This window comes from Cryptotermes secundus, unplaced genomic scaffold (genome assembly GCF_002891405.2).
Source record: "Cryptotermes secundus unplaced genomic scaffold, Csec_1.0 scaffold336, whole genome shotgun sequence".
In the NCBI taxonomy this organism is placed as follows: domain Eukaryota; kingdom Metazoa; phylum Arthropoda; class Insecta; order Blattodea; family Kalotermitidae; genus Cryptotermes; species Cryptotermes secundus.
The window spans coordinates 28,712-54,581 of NW_019720567.1; the positions used below are offsets into that span (position 1 = coordinate 28,712).

At 40.8% G+C, this 25,870-nt stretch overlaps 1 protein-coding gene across 7 annotated transcripts; it reads left to right on the forward strand.

Annotated features, from left to right (window-relative positions):
• The first annotated feature begins 380 nt into the window (after positions 1-380).
• On the forward strand, positions 381-25,387 carry LOC111868930 (aldehyde dehydrogenase, dimeric NADP-preferring). 7 transcript variants are annotated; one of them, XM_023860079.2, is made up of 12 exons: positions 381-445; positions 2,505-2,550; positions 8,294-8,437; positions 8,521-8,616; positions 10,483-10,704; positions 13,048-13,211; positions 13,334-13,564; positions 15,487-15,684; positions 16,583-16,698; positions 17,952-18,087; positions 21,190-21,340; positions 24,374-25,387. In XM_023860079.2, the coding sequence occupies exons 2-12, from the start codon at positions 2,533-2,535 to the stop codon at positions 24,461-24,463; spliced, it is 1,566 nt and encodes a 521-aa protein (XP_023715847.1). In that variant the 5' UTR covers positions 381-445; positions 2,505-2,532; the 3' UTR covers positions 24,464-25,387. The 7 variants fall into 7 exon arrangements, 6 of the variants coding, with proteins under 6 accessions (XP_023715847.1, XP_023715826.1, XP_023715856.1 ...); XM_023860058.2 differs by lacking the exon at positions 381-445 and adding an exon at positions 452-900; XM_023860088.2 differs by lacking the exon at positions 381-445 and adding an exon at positions 452-546.
• Positions 25,388-25,870: the final 483 nt, after the last annotated feature.

A 25,870-nucleotide genomic window follows, 5' to 3' on the forward strand; every position in this document is an offset into this window, starting at 1 on the left:
ATTCCTATAAAAATCCCTATTTTTCGCATTCTTACAACATTTCACTCGTTTTAATTTGACCATTTGCATGTAATGTGGCTGATGGATGTGGCACATAACTAGCTCTGTGGAACTGAATGTCATTAAATTACAGACAATATACTAGCTCATATTTAAATGTAAATATCTGAAAATTGTGGATTACAAACATATTCTTACGGTGAAATTGTATGCTGAGCTATATAAGACATGTATGGATTATACCTGGGGACACAACCCCAAAGGATTTTGAATGCCCATTCGAGCAGTCTATCTTCATTAACAGAGCCATATTGTGATGAGCCCCTTTATTTACATCTTGGTTACATACGGTTACATATGTTCTGGCGCTGGTCATCTGATCACATGTAACCAAGTTACCATTTACAAAATCCACATCGCCGAAAATAAAAGAGGTGCAAATGTGGTGAGGGTTATGCTCTACGTCGTTTTTATGTTAAATTTATTTTGTATGTCAGATTATTTTTAACATGAATCAGTTTTGGTTTTTATAAACAATAAACTTTTGTAAGTACAGCCCATGCAACAATTTATGCAAATCGTTTTAAATACCTGATGATCGCCCTGTGTGGCCGAAACGTCGAGAATTGACATACAAGCATGGACTTAGCGGTGGTTAGCTCAATAATGTGTGAAATTACATTGACGGATGTATTGTGCTAACGCCACAGGATGCTCAAATACATTATTATAAATTGAACAGAAGTCTGTCTCACTGCGAATTTATCCCCGTGTTGTCAGCTGTTACCTGAAAATGCAAAGTATTACGTAACTTCAGAAGGTTTTTTTAATCAGTGATCAGTCCTTGGAAATAAATTGCTTACTTGGCGCTGTTCTGAGTATCCGCTGTATCATTTACAGGTAAAAAATGACATGAAATATGTTTCCTGCGTTAATCATTTCGAACGATTGCATTGCTGTAAATGTACGAGTTACACAAGACGCGGTTGCTTACAAAACGGGAAAAGAGAGCATATAAGTTGTAAAGTCAAATTAAAACATACGCTGACTGGCATTTTGTAGCATGTATGTGAAGGTGATAGTAGTGGTAGTAGAGTTAACGGGGTTTGAGAAGGGAATGAATATTATATGTTGTGCTGTTGGCCCAAGGGAGGTAGAAGTTGCACATTTTCCCTTATTGGTGTCGATTACAAATAGCATTTAAATCCATATTACCAGTTGTGGTAACAGAGTGACATATGTATGGTTTTGTTTGCATTTAGCAGTGGGCTGTGTTGAAGGCGTGTAAGAGATTTTTGTTAGATTTCTCCTGTACATCAAACATTATTAGTGTTAAAGTTAAGGAGGCTGAGGTAGGTGAGACACATAGCATTCATGGAGCATGCAAAAACCATACAAACCACAAAACCAACATTTATAGACCCCAAGAGTATTTACACATACACATTACATACATAGGTATAAACATATTTTGAAAATCTGATGAAGTGAAGTTCTCTCCATGCTTAATTATTTAAGCAAATTCCATGAAGTATGGATGAGTAGAGGTATAGCTCCATGGTTTCTGAACCTGGTACTAGATTAAGTGAATGGTCAGTTGCAACTTTACATCAGGCAGAACAGCCCCAGGTACCCATTGTATAGAAGGCTGGTTGGGCCCCAAAGTTGGTCTGGACACTGTAGATTATTGTAACCGGTCACATATATTAGTAACCAGAGAAAAGGTGAATCACACTTTTCCAGTGCCTTTACATGGCTCCTTCATGTTTTGTGCTACTTCTCCTAAAAAGATTTTTACCACACATATGGTAATGACAAAATGTATCAAATTTGAAAGACCTTAGCGGTGTTGATTGTAACATTTTTGGATGGTGTTCACTATTTCCTCTGTGGCACAACTGACTGAAGGAGACTGCCTGTACTCAGAGACAGCTCTCAAACTCTTAATGGAAAGTAATGAATTAGAGGGTTGCTGTCTGTTACTGTTTTACTGTTCTTATGTTGTGTCTTCCATCATCATTCAGCCTATGAGTGCTTGTTCATCCATCCAACTGGTGTCACTGGAGATCTTAATGCTCACATTCCCTGGCCAATATTTATTTATGGTCTATTTAATGGCAATGTCAGTAGGCCAGGCTATGAAATGTCAAATGGTAGAATGCTTAGTGAATAATAAATTGGAAGAAATGTGGAAGGAAATGGTTGTGGGATAATTCAAGGTGGTAGCCATACATTCACCTGGAGGAACTGAGGAAAACTGCAAAGAACCACCCTCAGTATAGTGATTTGAACTGAGTACAAGTCAGAAGTTTCGCTGTGTGAGTGCTATTGTTTACGTTCTGGGTATGCTGTCAGGAATAAGCTGCTGTGTTGGTTTTTATTTCAAATATCGCATCCAGCTTCTGTCATTATGCAGTGAACTTCTCAGCAGACTTCTAGAATGTATGTGTTGCCCCCTCTATCTGCTGTATATATTTTTGCCTTACTGGGTTTCTGTGTTTCAGATATCTGAGTGCCTAACAAGAAGTGGAAATGGCTAACTACTCAGATGTAAGTCGATTACTGTGATTGTGAGGAGGAAATGAATGGAAGAGTTTACTACTTTAATTTTTAGCTAGCATAAGTTACCAATTAACTCTGTATATCTAACATAGTTTTCCAGCTTTTATATATAACTAGACCATAATATTTTTATGTCTGACCATTTTCGTTAAGTCCTTGCATTCATTGAAGTTGTGATCGAGACATTTTATGGAAAAGTGCATTAATTTGTGATGATGTTATCATAGTCCATAATATCTGATATGACAGCATAATTTTTGTCTTGTATAATAATACTGTGCTTGAGTACAGTGACATGTACACAACTTTTAGGCAAAAAAAAGTCATCAGAAAGGCGGTACTTCAGTGAATACGCTACATTTTTCCCAGAGAAAGCAGCTATACAAAATACAATAGAATTCTTATTTTAATAGATATATCATATGACAGGTTGGACCCACAGCAATTACAGTTAACCCTTCCGCGACGGATAGTATTTAAATCTTTTCCTACCGCCAAACCGATGGGGTATTTAATTATTAAACAGAAAAGTTCTCTTATCCATGAAAAACTTAGTAACTCTCGCAAAAATAGGTATATTGAGATAAAATTTTCACAGAAATATTCATAATGAAATGAAGAACAAAACTATATATATATTTTTTTTAATATAATTATGATAAATAATATTTTTTTACTCACTCGAACTGCTAAAAGTCGAGTTTGGTGTGGCAATCCTGAAAACACTTGTCAATACATAGCCCAACATCACAATCACTGCACCAGTACACGGTTTCTTTTCTTCTTTTGTTTTTTGTACACACTACACATCGCCTTTGTGGTCTAGTCTTTTTTCCTGATGGGGGAATTTTACTAATAAAATGTCTTTCACGAAGCCGGGGGATGGTGTTATCTAAATGGAAAAACCCTCCCACATATAAATTTGTTGCGCATAAGTGTTTGTTTCCTGAACGATATTGTTTACAAAATCCTCAGTAAAAAATTGTAGAAATGTCAAGCACATTCACAGACTGATTTCTCTGCCCCGAATTTTCAGAAAACCGTTTGCGAACGCCATCATAATTATCCATATTTTGCCAAAAATAACTCTCGTCTGAATCCGCCACTGGAACCCTCGCCACTATTTCGTCGTCATCTTCAATACTATGATCTTGGATAGCATCAACTACAGCCTGATCTTCAATTTCATTATCACTGTTTTCACTACTATCCGAATATTCGAACTCACTAACTTCCGAGTCGTGAGCAAGGAGCTCATCTAGTTCATCGTCCTGTAAAACTTTCCTACTTGTAGAGGCCATGGTTATGGCGCGACTGAGAGAAGAAAGTGTTATGACATCATAGATTTCTGTATCATTCGTAAGTTTGTTTTCTTAGGTTGCATTTGGTTCCAAGAAAAAAGGACCCTCTTGTTTGACTACTTCATTGTGTCAGCAGAGTGTACAGTAACCCACTCAAGGAAAACCTTCATCTGGGGTTTCAGTGAGTGACTCATATAGACAAGAAAAGACCATAGAGTCGAAAGATATATAGTTTTATACATTTTCCTTACTTAGAATTTGAAAAACTTCAATGCAATCTAGGCGCAATGAGACCAAAGTATGAACTATTACACTAACGATATAAAATAAAAATACCGTGCTAAAAGTTCGTCCAAAATAAATAACTCATAACAAATTGAAAGATGAAACCTTAATCTATATACTCCTGAAAAGAAAATTGGAATATCTTTCCTCGTTTTGTCAGCAGCGTCCTTCAAAGCTAACACTGCGCAGGTCGGTACACTGCACCGATGTCGGTGGCATACGATTATTTAAAGGGTCGGTGCAGCACACGGATGTCGGTGCGGAAGGGTTAATTTGATAGTGCATTTACTTATCATGTGTATAGAGATCCAAATGTTGTATTGCATTAACTTTTTCCCCTTGAAACTTTTACATTGTAGAGTCTAACCTTGGAGTGTCCACCTCATTTGGGCAATTGGAATATAGTCTAATAATGGAGTTCATGACACTGTTGGTAACTGAAAATTGTCATATGTACAAAGTGGTTCAAATATGACTGGGACTGATTTTTTTTTTAAACCATAATTGCCAAACACTTACTTGCACATGTCAGTCTTCAACGTACTCCCCTCCAGGGTCAGCACATTTTTTCCAACGTTCTGGAAGCATCCTGATGCCCTTTTCAAAAAACCCTTGTGGTTGGCGGCGTATCCACACCTGAACAATCTGGATGACGGTGTCATCCACAAACCGCATGCCTTGCAAGTCTGATTTGAGCATTCCAAACAGGTAGAAATAACTTGGGGCCAAATTGGGACTGTATGGTGGATGTGTCAGAAGGTTCCATTTCAATTTCCGGAGAGTTTCCATTGTTATTTTGGCCATATGGGGGCGTGCATTGTCTTGAAGGAAGGCTACCTGCTTTCCACCTGTCTTCCACTTGGATCGGAACTTTTCCTTCACGTCTATTGCCAGGAGGTCTGAGTAATAAGCTGCATTGTTTGTTCTGGCATCTGTCAGAAAGTCTACATGGATAACCCCCTGCCAGTCCCAGAAGAACGTTGCCATCACTTTTCTTGCCGAACGGCTCCTCTGCGCTCTCTTGGGTTTGGGAGAACTGGTATGCCGCCACTCGCGTGATGACTGCTGGGACTCAGGAATGAAGTAGTGCACCCACGTTTCATCAGTGGTCACTGTAGACTTCAAAAATGCATCACCTTCATCTTCAAACTGCTGTAGGAGACGACTGGCAGCTTGCATGCGCACCATTTTGTTCATGTCCATCAAAGTGCATGGTACCCACCATTCATTCACCTTGTGATAGTACAGGTGGTATTTCACGATGTCTTCTACGCTACCAACACTGATGGACAGCATTGCTCCAAGTTCCTTGATAGTGATGTTCCTATTCTCATGAATAAGCGCATCTGCATGATCAATGTTTGGCTTATTATGCCGTGGTGACAAGGGGCGTGGAGGTATCCCGCTGCTGCCACCACTTATTACGCCGTGGTGGCAGGGGGCGTGGAGATATACCACCGCTGCCACCACTTATTGTGCCGGGGGGGCGTGGAGGTGCCCCTCCTTGCCACCACAGCTTACTCTGCAAGGAGTTAACACAATAATCCTAGATTACCCTCAGCTAGGATTCTCCTGATTCTGGACTTCCTTCGTTACCTAAAGCTGCCACCATCTATTTTATCTCTTAAGAGAGGTGATGAAAGTACTAAGGGCCGGTAGCGCGGTGGTCGAGCGTGCTCTGTTGGTTGGCCCTTTCATCACTGTCACCTCTTATTATTGGCGTAGAGCGGGCGTGTCTGGTCTGACCCGCCTCTACCTATCGTCTGTCACACCACATATTATCCTCTACGACGGGTGGATCGGATATCTCACCGCTGTCGCCAATTTTGTCTTAGTGACGGGGGTGGGTGGAGGTCGCCTGCCACTGTTACCACTTATTACGTCTTAAGGGGGCGTTAATATAAAGGCTACTAAGCGCTGCCTGCGTGGCAGGTGCCTATCCCTGTCCATTCCTAGTACCTCCCCTTAACTGTCATTGCATTTGGCTGCTGCTGCCTTTCGTTTTGGTAGGATCCTCGGGATCGGTCATGGAAAGGTTGATTATGGAGGGGTGAATCACAATCCCGGTACATCCTACTCTAACTACCCTGTCTATTTACACTCTTATTTACAATATTAACAAGGCCGACTTTCAGTCGGGACTACATAGTGTCTTTACTTACATGCTATGCTTCCTCATGTTCTCCCCTTCCGGGGGTAGGCCTTGAGCCTCTCTCTCTCTCTCTCTCTCTGTTTCAACTCCTGAAGCTATGCGATTATTCATCGTTCGACGTAAACCTTTTTCCTGTCTCCATTTCCTACTACTCATTACATAATTCTACACTATCATAATACTTCACCCTTAAAATATTTTACCCCTAAAGTTATGCATATTGAAAGCCTACATATAGTTATCACAAAATCCATGGTCGCCACTACGAACAACAAATATGCGTGCTCCGCATACTACCAGTAATCATAATACACTATAACGACAACCATGTTTACCGTACTAACCCTTGCCTGTTACTTGTTGCATTATTTTTCTTATTCTACCCTAAGGGCTCACTGGCACACTGGAGTTTGCTTTCAACATTTTACCACAACACTTTTATCAACAATAATGTTTAACAGCATGGCTAGTATGAGTAAAGAGACTTACTTGCGATAAGAGACGCAGGCTGAATTCCACCACTCGTAAGACCCATCTCGAACAGAGCCTCCGGCTGACAACTGGTTATTATGTTTTTTTGATCAGCTCCCTAAGTCTCCTGAATTCAGCAATTTATATCATTAACTTGCTGACTCTGTGGTTGGCGAAAGAGGGAGGTTAACTCCTCCTTTCGTCCTCAAGTGTTATATTCTAATTGGCTGTGGGTGGATCCGTGGTCCTCTTTGCTGCTTATTTAATAATATTATCATACTCCAGTGTACCTACAACGCATCTTGCAGAAGTGCTATTGCGCATTCTGCTAACTCAGGCATTCTTAACCTAGATTGCCTGTCCAGGTGTTGACATACTAATGTAATTACTGTAAAACGTTTGTCGCAAGTCCTGAAACATTTAGGCAATGCATTTTGACTTCTAGTCTCAAAATTGCGGCGCAACATGGCTCGATAACGGATGTTCGCGGCCAATGATCATGGTTCATTCTCCACGCGCTCTCTGCCCTCTCTGAAGCACTTACACCATCCAAACACACGGGTCCGTGAAAGACACTCTTCCCCATACTGTTGTCGGAGTCTGTGGTGAATTTCAGCAGACGGGACGTTTTCTCCAACATGGAATTTGATCACAATGCGTTGTTCCGTGCTCCACGGTACCTTCTGTTCGTTCATTATTCTAGCAACTCCCAGACAGGACTGAACAGGTTCCAACCTGAAAAGGTGGGAGGGTGGAGGTTGTGGCTTCACACTCTCAAGGTCGCACAGCTGCTGCATAGTGTGGCTTGTTTACACACAAATCAGTCCCGGTCATATTTGAACTACCTTGTAATTACAACAGTGCAAGCCTCTTCTAACTCTGAATGGCCCTTCATATATTCTTGATCAATTTTCATGTCATGACTTCATTAGTGAGAGGAGCCTTCAGAACTTAACAGTTATGTGCAGATGTGAAACAAGGCATTCTTGACCAGTAAAGACTGAAACTTGGTAAACAGAATCTCCTTGTAAACAATCCACAGGTATTGCAGCTCTAATTCACCCCCCCCCCCAAAAAAAAAACTCCATGGTTTTAGTCTGCAAGTGAATTATACCGACCAAGCGACTGCCACTTGTCGGTGAAGTTAGTGCCAACTTTAGCGGACAGAGGCCGCTGCGGGGTTGCCACAATGAATCTCCGCAGCTGTTAATTTTGATTTTCTAGACTGGAGCCACTATTTCCTTGAAATAGCTCCTCAATTATCCTCATGAGGCTGAGTGGATCCTGTCCCAGACCCACTACTTAGAAAATCTGGTAGAGCCAGGAATCAAACTCTGACCACTAGACCACATAAGCAGTCCTGTAATTCACAGGTCTTCATATTATTTCTTGTACTGCTTGTTGATATTCCCCTTTCATGATATGTCACAGTGTAAATTAATAGCTGACATTAAAGTTACTTACTGTGAACACTTTTCAAATGTTATGGTATGAAGTAGACATGCTGCTATCACTTCTGCAGGTTGTTCAGAAGGCTCGTAGTGCCTTCAGGAATGGGCGTACCAAGCCCATTGACTTTCGAGAGAGGCAGCTGAAGCAGTTGCTTTGGATGCTTGAAGAGAACACCACAGCAATGGTTGAAGCTGTGGGAAGAGATCTGTGGAAGGTAGAACTTATGGTCTGACAGATATTTAAATACACTTCAGTATTAATCTGTCATTTTACTATAATAAATGTAATTCATTGCAGAGCAGACTAGAAGCCCTTTTACTTGAAATCAACGTCCTGATTAATGAAGTAAAGAATGTTCTTTTTCATCTAAAAGAATGGACAAAACCAGAGAAGGTAAGAAACAGAATGCAGATATGCTGTGATTTTCTGTAAGTATTCATATAGTTGGGGTGACTATAGATGGTGTTTGGATTGGTGAATGGATTTATTGACACTTATACACATGACTCAAAACTACTAATAATTACAGCGCTGCCACTAATATGTATAACATAGAAAGAACAGTTTTGTATCCATACTTTTTAGCCTACTTTACTCATTTTGAAAAAAAAAAGATATAAAAGTAGACTTATGAGAGAACTAGGCTATCTGAGTGTGTGATTCCCTGCCCCCCTCAACTTTTGCATGCCTGAACCAATCTATATGAAACTTGGTTTGTATATCATGGCATCTGAGACCGTCTCAGCGACGTACTTCATAAATCCCTCCCGTCAGTTTGTGCATCTATATGTGTATAAAGTTATGATTTGTAGGCAACAGTGCAGTAAAAATATTGCCACAGCAATGAATATACATGTAACAATAGAAGAATTGTTGTACACTCATCATTTTCTGTGTGGTTGGTGTTGTGCTTCCTAGAACTTCTTGTTATGTAATTAGTTGCAAATTTTCTGTAAAAATTTTGATTTCACTGTAGAGAAAATAGATTTTCTTTCCATTTAACTAAGCTGAAAACTTTAGTGTATACTTCTAAGGCTTAGTGTTGATATATATATATATACATAGGATTTATACAAGTGGATTGCATGAACAGTGATGTTCCAAATAGTTCAGGTTAGAACATATTTTAACGTGTTCTGATACATCTGTGTGTTAAGATATTATTTGAAAGTTGTGTTTTAAAGTGATTCTGAAATTTTAAACAAATCATTAAATTTTTTAGAATTTTCCACACTTAAGTGTGAAGTGAGAAATTAAGTTGTTCCTCTGTTATTTTGTTATGTGCTGAAAATGCAGTAGGATTATTATTAAGCTGCCATGTAAAATTGCATCTCTCTCCTTAGACTTCTTACTGCCAGGCAGATGCTGCGGGATATGCAAACAGAAATTTTTTACTATAGTCGAATGGAATTTACAAGCGAGACTTGTCCAGAGGAAGAAGTAGAAAGTATTAAAAGAAAGTAGTATGTTGCTTGGTTGTCACCATTTCTTAGCATATTTAAATTACACTGTAAAGAACAGATTGGTTCATGGCAGTTCTGACACATCCTCCTTCGCGTACTCATTCATTTTGTAGGCAAAGAGAGGACTAAATTGGGTGGCAACATTGTTATCTGTCTTTAAATGTGTGAGAAATTAAAGCAGCATGAAGTAATATTTTTGAAAGTGTATCAATATTATTGTTATTGTTATTATTGGAGGGGGTGGGTTTCCCCATGCACCGCGACCAGTTTGATCTATTGTACGTCCCCCTGTGATATTCTCCCAGTCTCTATACCCTACCGGTACTGTTGCGTGCCATCAGTCCCGACTCAGCCAGTGAGTTCGGCCTCTACTGGCTCAGCAGTATCTAGATGCTTTTCCCATCTACCAGAGGTGGTAGAGACTATTGTTGGGTGGGAAATGTCCTTACAAATTTGGCTCAGAGGTCTCCTTGAGACATGAGGTTCTTTTACGTGCCGTAAAGCTATGACACAGGACCCACGGCTTAAAGTCCCTCCCGGAGGACTTGTTCCCTGAATTCTTCTGCCCTTAAAAATTCCACGACCTCCACCTGGTTTGAACCCGTGTACCTTGAGTCATGAGGTGGGAACATTACCCCTGGACTACGCAGGCTGCTAAGTGTATCAATAAAAATTGGTATTTCTACTGTAAAATTAATACATTACTATCTGAATAGCAAGGTGATGGTAGTGATTCTGTGAGAAATTTGTTGTTTCAGCCTTTGCTTCTGCAAATGTAATAACTTATTGGTTGCAGCCTTCCAAAGGTTTAGTGAATGCCATGGATGGTTTATTAATCTACAATGACCCATATGGGGTTGTGCTGATAATAGGTGCCTGGAACTACCCCATTCATTTGACACTCTTGCCACTTGTGGGTGCCATTGCTGCAGGGAATTGTGTTATATTAAAACCTTCTGAAATGTCTCCAGCATCTGCAGAGCTGTTGGCCAAGCTCATTCCGAACTACCTGGACCAGGTGATGCGTACTACATTTGTTTCTTTAAGTTTCAGTTCATATTTATCTTGGATTATATGATAAACAGGATGAAAGAAACTTATAAAGGTAGAGGATTAAAAGCTTTATAGCATCCTACTGGCTGAAACTGTGGGGAAAAAAACATTTATTGAAAATTTTGAGTAAATAAGTTCCTTACTGTATTCCACAGTCTTTGGGCTTCATGTTGATTTATTGAGACCATAATTTCTGTCTTGAATTTTGAAAAATTGTTAGTCTCCTTCTTTAGGGTGAAATGACTGAACAGAGTCAGAGCTACTTTACCAGAGACAATATACTGCCAATCAGTTCGTCTTGGCAACAAGTCCTTTGAGACTCAGGACCAGTAATTTATTTTCTGACTGAACACTTGTGGTTATAGTCCTTAAGTAACATCCTCACTGACAAGAGGATATGTCTGTTGTTTACAATTGCTGCTGGTCCTCGCCAGCTCAGTCATTCTCAGGTTCAAGTCTAGCAGGATTCATGACCATATTTTACTGTCTCAGATTTGAGACTCCCCCAGCCTGAAGGGCCAGGTCCCTGTATTTATAACCTTCAGGAACAGGGTAACCTGGTTATGCCCCCAGTCACTGGGTTATGACTGATCACAGTCCTAGTTCTCATATTTAAGGATCCAGGCAGTGAAGTAATGAAGGATTCTGTGCTGTGATTGGTGGATCCAGCAGGAATGTATTATGAAATTAGGTCATTTTTACCTTACTCCCAGTGAGGAGTTTGTTGAAATGCTGGAGAACACAAATTGTTTGAAAGAATGGGAACCTGAGGAGATGAAAAAATACAAAAGTTTTGTGTAAGGATCCCTATTCTTATGTCAGATGGTGGTGTCTGATGGCACATCACCACAGTGTTATCACCCAAAACTGGGAACGTGAGCTGCATACTCTGTTGCTGTACCACCAACAGCATTTAATTGAAATGAACTACAGTGCTGGAAGATAAAGATACACTTAGAGAAGTATGTTCATTTGTGTGAAACAAACTTGGTAAGTCCAAAAAAAAATCTAGACAAATGTACAGGTGTTGGACCACCTTCTGCCTTTAGTACAGCCGCAGTCCTTTTTGGAATGGACTCGTACAAGTTTTTAACGGTCTCAAGCAGAATTTTATATCGGTCTTCTCGAAGAACATCTTCAGGTTACTTTAGAGATGCTTGAAGTGGGTATCTGTTCCTCACCCTAGTCTCCAAAACTGTCCAGAGTGGTTCAGTGAAGTTCAGATCTGGTGATTGTGCTTGCCAGCAAAGATGAAGTTGACCATCATGCTCTTCAAACAGTGACTGAACAGTTCCAGCTGTGTGAATGGGGGCATTGTCATCTTGGAAAGCTGCATCGTTGTTCGGAAATAACGTCTGGATCATGGGATGCACCTGATTACCCAAACTGTCCATATATATCCTTGAAGTAATTTGGCCATGGATGGGATCAACAGAATACTGTACGACAGTGTTGCCCCACAAACCATCATAGAACCTCCCCTGTGTTTGGCTGTTGGAACCATACATTCCAGACTATAGGCTTCCTTGGGTATTCTCAGATGTAAACACTTCCTGATGTAGGGAACAGCATGAAGGACAATTCATCTGACCATATGATTCATATCCACTTGTCTGATGTCCAGGTTTTATGGTCATGACACCATTTTTTACACATCTGAGCATTACTTTCAGTAATCAGAGGTTTAGCAATTGCAGTCCTAACATTGATGTTGTATTTGTGATGCATACATCGGACAGTTTTCGTGGAAATGGTCTTCAAGATGAGTATTCAGGTCTGTGGTTTTTTAAACACTCCTTCTCAATGTATGATGATCTCTTTCTTTCATTTTTAAATTTCATCCACTGTTCCCCTTTTCTGATGTTTTCCCATGAGTCATGTATGCCCACATAACCTCAGAAACTGTTTCTCTAGAGAGACCCAATTTGTGGCAGTTTTTGCGACAGATGCTCCAGCTAAACACGCACCAATGATCTGCTCTCTTTCAAAATCGACAAGTTTCCCATTTTCCAATTCTTTCTCATGGACAGTCACTCAACACAATCAGTGATGCACTGACATGAGCACTACAGAGTGTAAACAAATGGAAGAACAGTGTAGCGAACACAAATTCTGTTCCTCAGTTTCTTAATGTTCCATTGTTTTGTTCATCTTCTGTATATGCCATGAGAAAAGATATCATGTTATGCCATTGGGTCATCAGTCCTAGGGTCCACTCCTGATAGAGGATAATTTCATTGCAGGTGTAGGCAGAATGTGAGTGACAGGAAAATCTGTAATCATGAACAGATCCTACTTCTGTTGGCAGGAGTGCTTTCAGGTAGTGCAGGGAGGTGTACCAGAAACTACAGCACTTCTCAAGGAGCGATTTGATTATATATTTTACACAGGATCTGCAGCTGTTGGTAAAATTGTGAGGGCTGCAGCCAATGAACACCTGACCCCTGTTACACTGGAGCTGGGAGGCAAGAGGTGATCACATATCTGTCATTCAGTGGGTGCATGATTGCAAAAGGGATTTCCTATCTCAGACAGGTACAATTATTCTGCACTTTCTGTGTCATTTAGCTGTGTTTGTATTTGTCTTCTTTCAGCCCAGTGTACATTGACAACACCGTAGATATGAACATTACAGTGAAACGGATTCTGTGGGGAAAGTGTATCAATGCTGGACAAACTTGCATTGCACCAGACTATATTCTCTGCCCTAAAGAAGTCCAATCAAGCTTTGTGGCAAAGGCCAGAGAAGTTCTACAGGAGTGGTATGGGAGCAATGTGAAAAGCTCCCCAGATTTATGTCGCATTATTTCTGATAAGCACTACAAGTAAGCAGACACTTGTCCATAAGACAAATTCCATGTTGCATTTTCACATTTTTGTAGGACTTGAAGAATTGGTAAGAAAACTTGATAGCCATATACAATTTCTTGTGTGAACCATTTAACTTCATGTTCAGTATAGAACTGTTAATCTGATGTAGGATTTGAGATTCTTATAGTACAGACTGTGAGGTGTTCTTTCTTCTTGGACATAATGCCTTGTAGCCTGATGGATGTCAGCCAACATTTCAGAGGAGCTTGTCATTCCTGTCTTCATGGTCAGAGATAAGTGAAGCAAACACAGCAAGCAGATTTTTCTTCTGGCTTCTTGCTTGGCTCATTCTTTGACCCTGAAGTAAGAGATGTTCCTTCAAAACGTCAGTTGATTTTGACCAGAGTACAAGGCATTATATTTTAATTTATTTACATTCCATAAATCCCAGTACCATTTGATATGGAACAAGTCAGGTACTAATATATTCCTTCCTTCACCTTGGCGCTACAGCTCAGGGTGAGTTTTGGCCTCCTGAACAATCTGTCTTCATTCTTCCCTATTCTTCATCTTTCCTCCCCATCCTTTCACTTTCATTTTGCAGAGGTCATCATGGACGTCCTCCAGCCATCTCAGCTCCCTCACTGATGTCGGTCTCCATTCAGTCCCTCCATCTGGGGCTGATTATCTGGTTTCTGAACAATTTAGTTTTTACGCGCTGAGGTTGTTAGCCTCACACCCAATCCTCAACGTGGAGGACCAGGGTATCCCTCTTTGTCTGGCTCCTACCCCTTGACCTGTCCGGCATGGGTGACCCTACCAGTAGCTATGCTACCGCTGGCATAGCGCACAGCTTCTCAGGAGCTCTCAGACCCCAACACCACGATAAGGTAGAGATACCATTGCTGGGTAGTACAAATGCATAATACTGTACAGTATCTCAGAAGGTACAACTCATCTTGTTAATTTGATGTTAACTAAAGTTTTAAATTTGATAAAATTCCTTGCACAGAAGATACTATGGATTTACTGAAATGTGTGATGTATAGACTTATTGACTGTCTTCTGGAGTGCTGCAGATTCTGCCTGTCTGATCTAGGATTTTGACTGAATGCAAGTGAAACAATGATGACAGGTTGTCCATGCAGATCTGGGATGCTTCATAGGAATCAAAGTTACTTTTTCCCTCGGTCTCTCATCTGCTAACAATGCAAACTTATTGAATCATAGAACAAAAAATTATAATGTAAAATTATATTTTTGGTGTTAGTATTGCTAGTTGAGTTCACAAAATGTGTGATATTACAACCCACCCACTCACTATTTTGGCTGTATATAAGCCATATAACAACAAGAATAAGTTACCCATGAGAGCAGCTTATGTTTGCTGTCTAACTTTGCTTCAAGCATCAATCTTAACATAACTCACTGAGAATTTGTAAATGGGCATTTCCAGTATCTCTGGTTTTTTAATATATCATGTTTGATATTTTTCATGAGCCAATGATTATCAGTAAGAGGGACAGTCAGGAAACAACATACATTGTACCAAGCAAGATGGCCCTGAAATAACATTGTAGACTCGTATACAGTAGGTGCTGAGAGTTCAGCTCTCATCTGGGACACCGGCTATTCTGGCTGAGGATTTCCATTGTTTTCCTCAGTCCTTTCAGGCAAAGTCTAGAGTGGTACCTCAGTGAGCCCATGACTCCATACTCCGAAATCCATTCCGGTTTATCAAACATCCTGTCATCTGAGGCTGTGGTCTTCAAATGGAATGCAGTGTTATGTAACCAACAGAAAGAATCTGTCATAAATGTGTATGTTGCAGGATTGTGGAAATATTTGTAAAATTAAAATAAATGAACAAAGCACCTAATGTAAGTTTTAGTTAGACTGACACTTCAATCACTTGTACTATTTGGACATTCACCAGGCGACTTGTGTCTTTCCTGAATAATGGAAGAATAGCAGTTGGTGGTGAGACTAACTCATCAGAAAGATTCATCAGCCCAACTATTTTAGTTGATGTCAAACCAACGGATCCAGTAATGCAGGAGGAAATATTTGGACCGATATTACCCATTTTAAATGTGGACAGCCCTTCTGAAGCCATTTCTTTTATAAACAGCCGGTAAGTACAGAATGTTTTAAAAATGTGTCACAGTTCAATATCTGGGAAAGACGATAAATCGAAACCTGATTCAAGAGGAAATTAAGAGGAGATTGAACTTGTGTAATGCTTGCTACCATTCAGTCCAGAACCTTTTGTCTTCTCGTATGCTGTCCAGAAACATAAAAATTAGAATATACAAACCTATAATTTTGCCTTAGGTTCTGTATGGGTGTGAAACTTTGTCTCTGACATAAACGGAGGAACATAGACCGAGGGTGTTGAGAATATTTGGACTAAAGAGAGATGAAGTGACAGGAGGTTGGAGAAAACTGCATAATGAGGAGCTTCATAACTTGTACTTTTCTCCACGTATAATTAGAATGATCAAGTCAAGAAAGATGAGGTGAGCAGGGCATGTAGCACAAATGGGGGAGACGAATGTGTATAGGATAATGGTGGGAAAGCCAGAAGGAAAGAAACCACTGGGAAGGCCAAGGCGTAAGTGGGTGGACAATATTAAAATGGATCTTAGAGAGATAGGATGGGATGGGATGGATTGGATTGATATGTCTTGGGATAGGGACCAGTGGAGGGCTCATATGAATGCGGTAATGAACCTCCAGGTTCCACAAAATGCTGGGAAATTCTTGAGTAGCTGCAGAATTGGCTGCTCCCCAAGAAGGGCTTGGCTCCATGAGTAAGTAAGTAAGTAAGTAAGTAGTTGTAAACAACTTGAATGATAGTTTCACTGTAATGACAATTATTTAATGCTCCGTTACTTGAAGTATTTTAGATGTAGATAATTTAATAATACTTCCACACAGATGTTCTATATAAACACCATTTTAGCATGCTCCATTGCCTTCAGGCAGTCAGTATGCAGAACTCTGCCTCTTGACTTCTCTTCTTGTTGCAGAAACCAGCCACTTGCCTTCTACATTTTCACAAAGAACTCAAAAGACATGAAGATGTTAGTGGAAAATGTTACATGTGGAGGCATCACATGCAATGATACAGTCATGCATGCTTCAGGTAAACCTCATCTTGTTACAGTTTTTTGCATTGTATGGTTCACACAGCTTTATCAGAAATCATAATATTACATGAATGTATCCACACACTGTGAAGGTGTTTCCATTCTCTTCTCCTATCTTTTCCCACAACATTTCCTGTTATATTTGTTACTCATCTGTTCCTGTTCTCTCAGTATCCTCTTCCACCTGTCAATCTCCTTGTTCTTGGTTTCCAGGCTGAGTTTTTGACTCCATGTGCTAAGCGGCCTTCACTATTCTGTCCTCAGTGTGCCTCACATGGTCAATCTTAATTGAAATGGGAATGCAGAAGTAGTCACGTATTCTGTGCAAGGTTATCCTTTTTCTTTTCCCTCAGTTTGGTTTCTTTTAAAATCAGATCTCTCTTAAAGATCGAAAGTATATGAAAATTCAGTCTGGTGTGCCTGTTCTGTCTAGTTTCATTGTTACATATGAATTTGCATAGTGGAAGGTGGAGTACAACTGGGTCCACTCGGCACGGCGGCCACTCATTGGCCTATTGTAGCCTGTCCTTGGTGATTATGATGATGGAGAATTTGGTGGAATGAAGATTGGCAGGGGAAACCGAAGTACTCAGAGAAAACCTGCCCCAGCGCCACTTTGTCCACCACAAATCCCTCTTGACCAGACCTGGGATCAAACCCAGGCCACCGCAGTGGGAAGCCAGCAACTAACCGCTTGAGTTATGGTGCGGTCTGTTACATATGAAACTGTTCCAATGATTTGAAGTTCTCAGAAGGGATATTTTCTCATATTCAGGCAAATGCATTAATATCTTCCAACACTTTCATGCTGGATCCAGATATTTTTCACATTGTTTTCAAATACAATTTCAATTATTTTTGGCAGTGTAAGAAACGTAATGTTAAGGGTGCTGTGTTCTGGGATGAAACCATATAGTTTGGTAGATAAATAACAACTTTTGATGGAACCAGCTGCCTTTATCATCAGGGTAGAAGGACTCTTCTATCATGAAGCTGGAGACAGAAGTTGCTCTGAATTATCGCTACCCATCTAGCAGGCTACACTGCAGCACATCCCAGAAGACCATGATCTTAATATTCACCATACCTCATGTAGCTGTCACATTCTTAACAGTCTTGTTTGCAACTTTGGGCCAGGTTGAAGTGACAGTGACTAAAATCTGTAGTAAATATCGCTGTTTATCTGATTTCAAAACTGTGCTATAGAACGCTAGAGCTTAAAGGAGGTTATGCTGCTTTTCTATTGCAGTTGACAGTTTGCCTTTTGGTGGTGTTGGCTATAGTGGCATGGGAGCATACCATGGTGTGTACAGTTTCAACACATTTACACATAAGAAAAGTTGTCTCATTAAAGACTTCAGCCCATTAGCAGAGAAGTTAGCATCGTAAGTAAATATTCTTTGCAGCAAACCGGTATCCTTATTTCTTGTAGGGAATGGAGAAGTAAGCATAAGCATGTAATTGTAATTGTAATTTATTTCGAGTTCCAGATGATCCAGTAAAACTGATTACAAACCATAGGATATAGAACACGTCAAATATTAATTAAAATATGTCAAGATAAGCAGAAGAACATAAAAGGTGCAGTACAGTCATAAGTACAGTTCAGATATAAGTTGAGCTCAAGTAAATAATTAGAATATGTCAAAATTATAAAGCAGTAAAATAAATGATATAAAAGACTAAGTATTATCGTAAATACAATAAAACTGTTATACAGATAGACTCATATAATTCAATATAGAGAAACTAACATGCTATTCATATAAAACCATTAGTTTACATCATCATCCATTAACACCGTAATACTCCTCAAAGTCATAAAAACAATGGGTAATCAAGTATCTCCTTAAAGAAATCTTAAATTGCTTGTGTATCCCAACAATCCCCTTCATTTCAAGGGTTATTAAATAACTTTATTCCTGTAAAGTAAACACCTGACTGAGATGTTGAGACTAGGGCTGAAAAATTAAATGTTTGTGGGAACATCCCACATTATCACGCATTTCTGCAACGCTCGCTCTTCACATCACTTTTCACCATCACGCGCGCTAACCAATCTGATTGCTTCAACCGTTCATATTTATACCGGGATCGCTCCTGGCCCGCATCTACGTCATTACGCGCGCTAGCCAATCCTTCCTCCTCACTTTCGAGTTTGGCTCCGCCCCACCGACCAGCGTATAAAAAGGAGCGACTCCAAAGCCGAGTTATTCAGTTCAGCAGTTTATTTCAGTCCGACAGCAAGCAACTTCAGCCAGCAGGCTTTGTCGCCAGCGCTCGGTCTTCGGAGACATCGGCAGGCTGCGCCAGGCACGACTGCCTCGGCTCTCCAGCGCTCTCACACCCGACTCACTGGGGCACCGCACCTGGACTCGCCGGTAGTCGTGTTATGGTCCGACTCACTGGGCATCTGGCGTAGCCACTGCCTCGTGGCTCCTACGACTGCGCTCAACGACTAGCCTTTCACCAGCCATTCACCGTAACTAGCCTTTCTCCTTACCGGCGCGCGCCACGCTACCTCTCCGATCAAGCATCTCAGCAGCCACGGTCCTTTTCAGGGCCAACAAACTGTTCCGAAGAAGTGGGTTGTCATCGGAGTAATGACAAGACTACACACGTTGACAAGAGCCCCACATTGATGACCCCGACGTGATTGGAAGCGCGTGTGGTGAACATCAAGTAACGACTCCTACGTTGGATCATCACGGCCCAGCATAGACGCCGCATACACTTCGCAAGCAGCATCACTTCTCGCAAGGGGGGGAGTGATGTGGGAACATCCCACATTATCACGCATTTCTGCAACGCTCGCTCTTCACATCACTTTTCACCATCACGCGCGCTAACCAATCAGATTGCTTCAAACGATCGCATTTATACTACGCTCGGCGCTAGCCCGCGTCTACACCATTACGCGCGCTAGCCAATCAATTCTTGCTCCTCACTTTCGAGTTTGGCTCCGCCCCACCGACCAGCGTATAAAAAGGAGCGACCCCAAAGCCGAGTTATTCAGTTCAGCAGTTTATTTCAGTCCGACAGCAAGCAACTTCAGCCAGCAGGCTTCGTCGCCAGCGCTCGGTCTTCGGAGACATCGGCAGGCTGCGCCAGGCACGACTGCCTCGGCTCTCCAGCGCTCTCACACCTGACTCACTGGGGCACCGCGCCTGGACTCGCCGGTGGTCGTGTTATGGTCCGACTCACTGGGCATCTGGCGTAGCCACTGCCTCGTGGCTCCTACGACCGCGCTCAACGACTAGCCTTTCACCAGCCATTCACCGTAACTAGCCTTTCTCCTTACCGGCACGCGCTGCGCTACCTCTCCGATCAAGCATCTCAGCAGCCACGGTCCTTTTCAGGGCCAACAAACTGTTCCGAAGAAGTGGGTTGTCATCGGAGTAATGACAAGACTACACACGTTGACAAGAGCCCCACAGTTTATTTAAAAATAGCTTTTAACTGCTTGTACATCATGATATACAGTGGGACTGAATCCAAATCGTAACTTCTGTGTAGGTGTGTGACAGTTGTTCTTGAAGAGTTCTGTCTTCTGGAATATAACAACATGCAATCCATTGAAAGTCATCTGATATCTGAAAGGAACATGTGGCCTCCATCTTCAGGGTTGAAGAGTAAGCCAAGAAGGAAACTACTGTGAAGAAGGTAGCAAGCATGTGTTGCTAGCTTTTTCCTGCTACATGATCGTTTCATGTGTGGCTTAGTCTTCCGTTATGAAGACAGAGGCGACATATTCCCCTGAAAGACCAGTTGACTTTCCACAGACTACGCGGCATTTTGTACCAGAAGATAGAAGTTTTCATAACAACAACTGTCGGAACCTCAACTTCTACTGTTAATAATCACCTTCAGTGTACAAGGTGTATTATTAATGGATTTTTTTTTTTTAGAAACTTTTGCTGTGTACTACTCTTTGTTGTAATGAAACATTTCTGAATGTCAGGTAGTTAGATTTTTTCCTCAAAATTTTTTCATAATATTTTGGTAAATAATCCATTATTTTGGCATCTGAACAGCCTGGATGTCTTCTCATGCGAACCATTTAAATTTGCATCAACTTCATTTTCCTCGTGTTTCTTCATCTCAGTGTTTACTTATGTCAATTTGTCAAAATGTAAGTGGTGGTATCCAGAAGGCTGTTGCTTGAAAGCTCAGAGATTCACATCCTCATGAGCTGTATTGGCAATAACTTGAAATATAATTCTTAGGTTATTTTAAAGTGATTGTGAGTGAAACTCGATGTTGCCTTGCGAATGAAACTTGATGTTCCAATAGAGGGGGATAAATACAGAGCGAATATGCTAACATAAATATCCTGAAGGTTTGTTTCTGTGTTTATGTAATTTTGTTCTTTCTGTTACAGTTCTACTTGCTCTTCTCCATTATTTTTGTCTGAATAATGGAGAATTGGAATAATTCATGATACAAGCAATAAGTCTTAACATTTTTTATATATATGTATATTGCAGTTTCAGATATCCACCCTACTCTCAAAAGAAAATCAACATTTTGTCTTTTCTGTTGGCAAAAAGGAAAGGTTTGAGTCTGAAGTTCCTTCCATATCTGATGATGTTTACCTTTGGTGTAGCAGCCACAATTGTGTTCAGAGCCATAACAAAGGTAAAGACCAATCTGGCGAAACTTTGTTAGATTATCTGTTTTTGAAAGTTCCATGTATATACTGTGTTTCTTCTCTTTGTGCTGAATTTCGACAATATGCTTTTCTTCTAATGTGTTTAATCCTGTAGTACCAACATTTTCTCACGTTTTTGTTATGTTCTCCATGCTGTCTGTTAATCTGTTGTTCTCTTAGAACATGACAGTTATTTAAAAGAGAATTATACTCAACTGATATCTTTTTTAAATCATTCATGAGCAGGAAGGCAGTTTCCGATGTGGCATGAGAAACTGCATATGTCACATGTTAAGTGCTGTAGATGGGGTTTGGATTGGTAATTCGATTTACAGATTATAACTACAACTTACTATTGTGCTAGTGCTGATTCACACTCTGCAGTTCACTGCAGCAATCACTAAGTCCTTTCAGTTTGCTATCTTCACTGGTTGTCTGGAAATGGCTTCCAACATTATAGATTCCTCAGCTTACGTGTTCAGCAGCTTCTGTCATCACTGGCTGGCACCTGCCTCATGACTAACAAGGCGTTGCCTGGATACACTCTTCTAACAAGGGCTTATTCTTCACACCCTTATAGCTCAAGAACTGCACCTGCTATCTGCCTTCTCAAGACTCCTGACTCTTGTAACTACACTTTACAAATCACCACCACACACAGACTGGTGCTCCCAGTCATGGTCTTCACTGCACTGTTGGGTAACATATTCCAACACTGGACGTTCCTCTGCTCCTGGCCTTGCCAACTAATGGTCCCAGCTCCTTGCTAGCTGGTGTCTATCTCTCAACTAATTCACGTTGCTATAATGGGGGTTTCTAGTAGGCGACTGTCTTAGCCTAGTCTTGGACCACCTCCCTCGAAGCTCAACTTACGCTCCACTGTCAACTGACTTAGCTGTGTTTCAGTTATCCATATATAACCTCTGCACAGATCCACAGAGAACACCACTTCCCACAATTCCTCTGTTGTTGCTATGCTGATGTGGCATTTACTGTGCCATAACCTAGTAACGGATGTCTTTTCTGATTAAACTGTTCAGCTTTCAGCAGACATGCCACAATACATTTCAGCAAGTTCAGTAGAAAGAAAGAAAAATAAATTAGGGCAGTAAAAGTAAAAAGTAAAGCTATCCCTGTAACAGGCCATGAAGGCCCATAGGGTTGTGAGATGTTGAGGGTCCCACATTAACTAGACAATCGGCTCTAAAATGGCGGTAAGGTTGTCAGCCTTACGTGTCGGCCGTGCTTTACTCCCCAGGAAAATTATTAAATTAATTCCTGGTACTCATTTCTGTTAGAGGCTGAGTAAACCCTAGGGCCTAGTGCGGCTGGAAGGATTAGGTCAATTGGAAAAATCTAACGACCTCATCGGGACTTGAGTCCGCAACCTTCCGGCTTGTTGCATAGTGCCTCAACCGATTACACTACCGTGTGCCCCCAGATTAGTGCAGTATGTCTCATTTTTTCTCAGCATTGTTGATGTTTAGACAAGAGGTGTCTAATTTCTCTGAGCTTTATGACAGTTAAGACAACAGACACCTCATTTTCTTTGAGCATTATGACAATTTGGACAGTGTCTCTCATTTTTCCAAGCATTATGGTTGCTAAGAGCTGTGCCATAGCTCACATGGTTAGTTGCTTGCTTCACATTGTGGAGGCCCATGTTCAGGACCAGAGTACACCAGATCAGATTTTTCATGGACAAAATGGTCTTGAATCAGGCTTTTCTGTGTGCACTTTAATTCCCCCTTGCCATTTATCACTCCACAACTGCTCTATACTCATAAGTCATCTGGGGTTTGTGTATTATGTCCAGTTGAGGCTCTCATATGAAGGAATGTTGTTCAAACCCAATGAGAAAATAATAACAGTAAAGAAAGTAACAGTGATGGGAACTGAGGAAGCAGGTTCTTGTACAAAGTATGTTTCAGAAGATGGAACTTTACTAAACGCTGTGATACACTGTAAGAAGAGCACAGCAGACTGAACTACAACATCATTTGCTTGACTGATTGCATGGTATACCCATTGCAATATGTATTGCTAAAAGAAATGGCAAGCACAAAGCTGTATGTTTTTAAACGTGTTAAATGGATATGTAGAACTAAGTTCTTATATCACAGACTTGTCACATCTTAGTCTTGTTGTAAGCTACTGATGAAAATGTGCCACAAAGAGATTGCCATTCCTTTCATGTCAGTGGCGGCAATACATTCTGTCACGTGTTGGGTATGTTTCTTGCTCCTTCTCTGCATATTCTGAACACCCTGTTTCTAGATTTGTCTGGGTTCTCTGTTTGTCTTCCCTTATTTTGCATGCCACACATAAAGCAGGTTTAAAATTGTCCCTGTGCCCAAACACAAGACTACTAAGACCTAAGCAGATCAGAGGTAAGGTTCATGTAGCTACTTGCTCTGTTACACAGTGATCAAGCGGCCTCCGTAGTCTAGAGGTAACGTTCCCACCTCATGATTCGTAGTATGCGGGTTCAAATACCCGGCGGAGGTTGTCGAATTTTTAAGGGCGGAAAAATTCAGGGAATAAGTCCTCCGGGAGGGACTTTAAGCCGTGGGTCCCGTGTCGTAGCTTTACGGCATGTAAAAGAACCTCATATCTTAAAAGGAGGTGACTGAGCCAAATTAACGGACGTTTCCCGCCCAACAGCAGTCTCTAATACCTCTGGTAGATGGGGGAAGCATTATAGATACCTCTCAGCTAGTAGAGCCGGTCTCGCTGGCTGGGCGGGACTGATGGTAAGCACCAGTACTGGTAGGATATAGAGATTGGTAGAAATCATAGAGGGAAGCACAATGGACCAATACAGGTCTCAGTGCATGGGGAAACCCACCCTCTCCAATAACTAACTAACTAACTAACTAACTAACTACACAGTGATCATTCATAAATCCACCAGCTTGAGCAGCTGTAGAAATGAGACATATCTCACAGAATTTATCAGTGTATACTATATTTTTTTATTCCAGTGTTGTGACTGAATAATTGCTTTCTTTGTTTTATAGAGGAACCCATCGGAAATGTGGACCACTGTGAGTGCAAAGATGTCAGGTCTCTGGCATAGTACACCGTCCATTGTAGCGAAGGGAGTGTAACGTTACTAAATATAATTTTTGCTAAGCTGAATGGAAGGCTTGAATATGTGTCACCAACTGTGGCAAAGCCTTGTGGTTGTTAACTTCAGTAAAATTTAGTCCTAGGACTGTCAACTGCTGGAGAAACTGGCACATTTTGTTTTGTATTGGCATTGCGTACCCGTTTTAGCATTCACAGAACAGATATTCTGTTATTGTGCATACACATAACTGTAATTATCTTGATTTCTACAATATTCTGTTTTAAAAATCCTACTCCAGTCCTCACTCTCACAGTCTATCACCATATCCCAACTCATGGGATGTGGGTAACGCCCACAACAGTGGTCATTGGTTTCTACACCACTATGGAAACCAGGATGTTGTTTACAGGCCACTGCCTAGTAATTTCCAGCTGTAGTGACTCCACAGTTCTTGCTTTGAGCGAATATAGCACAATATACTTGTAAATACTCATTGAGTAGCATGTCGCAATTGTTCGTACCACACCAACAGATGTTTGTCATGAGCAAAAATTTGTGCTTCTGTGTTGTTTAATTATTGAAAACGTGAATTTGTGTGTATGATTTGAAGTTTTAATGATGACTACACATTGAAGTCTTCCCATATGATCAGCCATGTGAATATGAAGTCTGTATCCAGTGTTTTGGTGACTGTCCTCATCTCCGAAACTTCAGATACAAACACTATATTAACACAGCCGATTACATGAGAAAATACTGTTGCATGAATTTTGTATTATTGATATTTGCCATCTCATTGTTGTTATTCATCCTGGCATTCATGAATGAAGAAACTGAGTTATATGTAAGCATCTTAATCTGTTTGCGTTCACACATTAGTGTACTCTAATATACAGGGTGTTTCTCGACTTTAGGGCATAACTGCAGGAGGTGATTTCCTAGGTCTTTGTGATCAAAAAAGTTCATATAAACATGTGTCCGATTTTGGACGGTTACGGAGTTATGACCGTTTTTTCATTCCCGTACACGCCCTCGTGTGAAGAGCGTCTGTCAGCTGGTGGGTTGCTATTTTTTAGCCAGCTACAGACAGAGCATTCTCGTTATCTCGACACTTGAGAGCTACCTAAGGCGGGGTGGATCGGTATGTCCGGCATGGTTCACAACCGAGCGGCAGCCTGTGTTGCGGCCGGCAGTGACATTTTCAAAAATCAGCTTTAAGCACGAATAAATTCAAATTAAATGTAATTTCACGAAGTTAACTTTACATTCATACTTTAAATGTATCATGTATTATTCTGGTTTATTATTTTGTTCTGTTTATTGTTGGTAATCATTACCTTCTATTCTGAGTTTAAAACGGTCATAACTCCATAACTGTCCAAAATCGGATACATGTTTATATGAACTTTTTTGATCACAAAGACCTAGGAAATCACCTACTGCA

Excerpts from the sequence above, each read along its gene's own strand:
- LOC111868930 (XM_023860079.2), top strand. Across the intron at positions 8,617-10,482 it reads AATGGACAAAACCAGAGAAG|CCTTCCAAAGGTTTAGTGAA; the intron begins GTAAGAAACAGA and ends TATTGGTTGCAG. Across the intron at positions 13,565-15,486 it reads ATTTCTGATAAGCACTACAA|GCGACTTGTGTCTTTCCTGA; the intron begins GTAAGCAGACAC and ends GACATTCACCAG.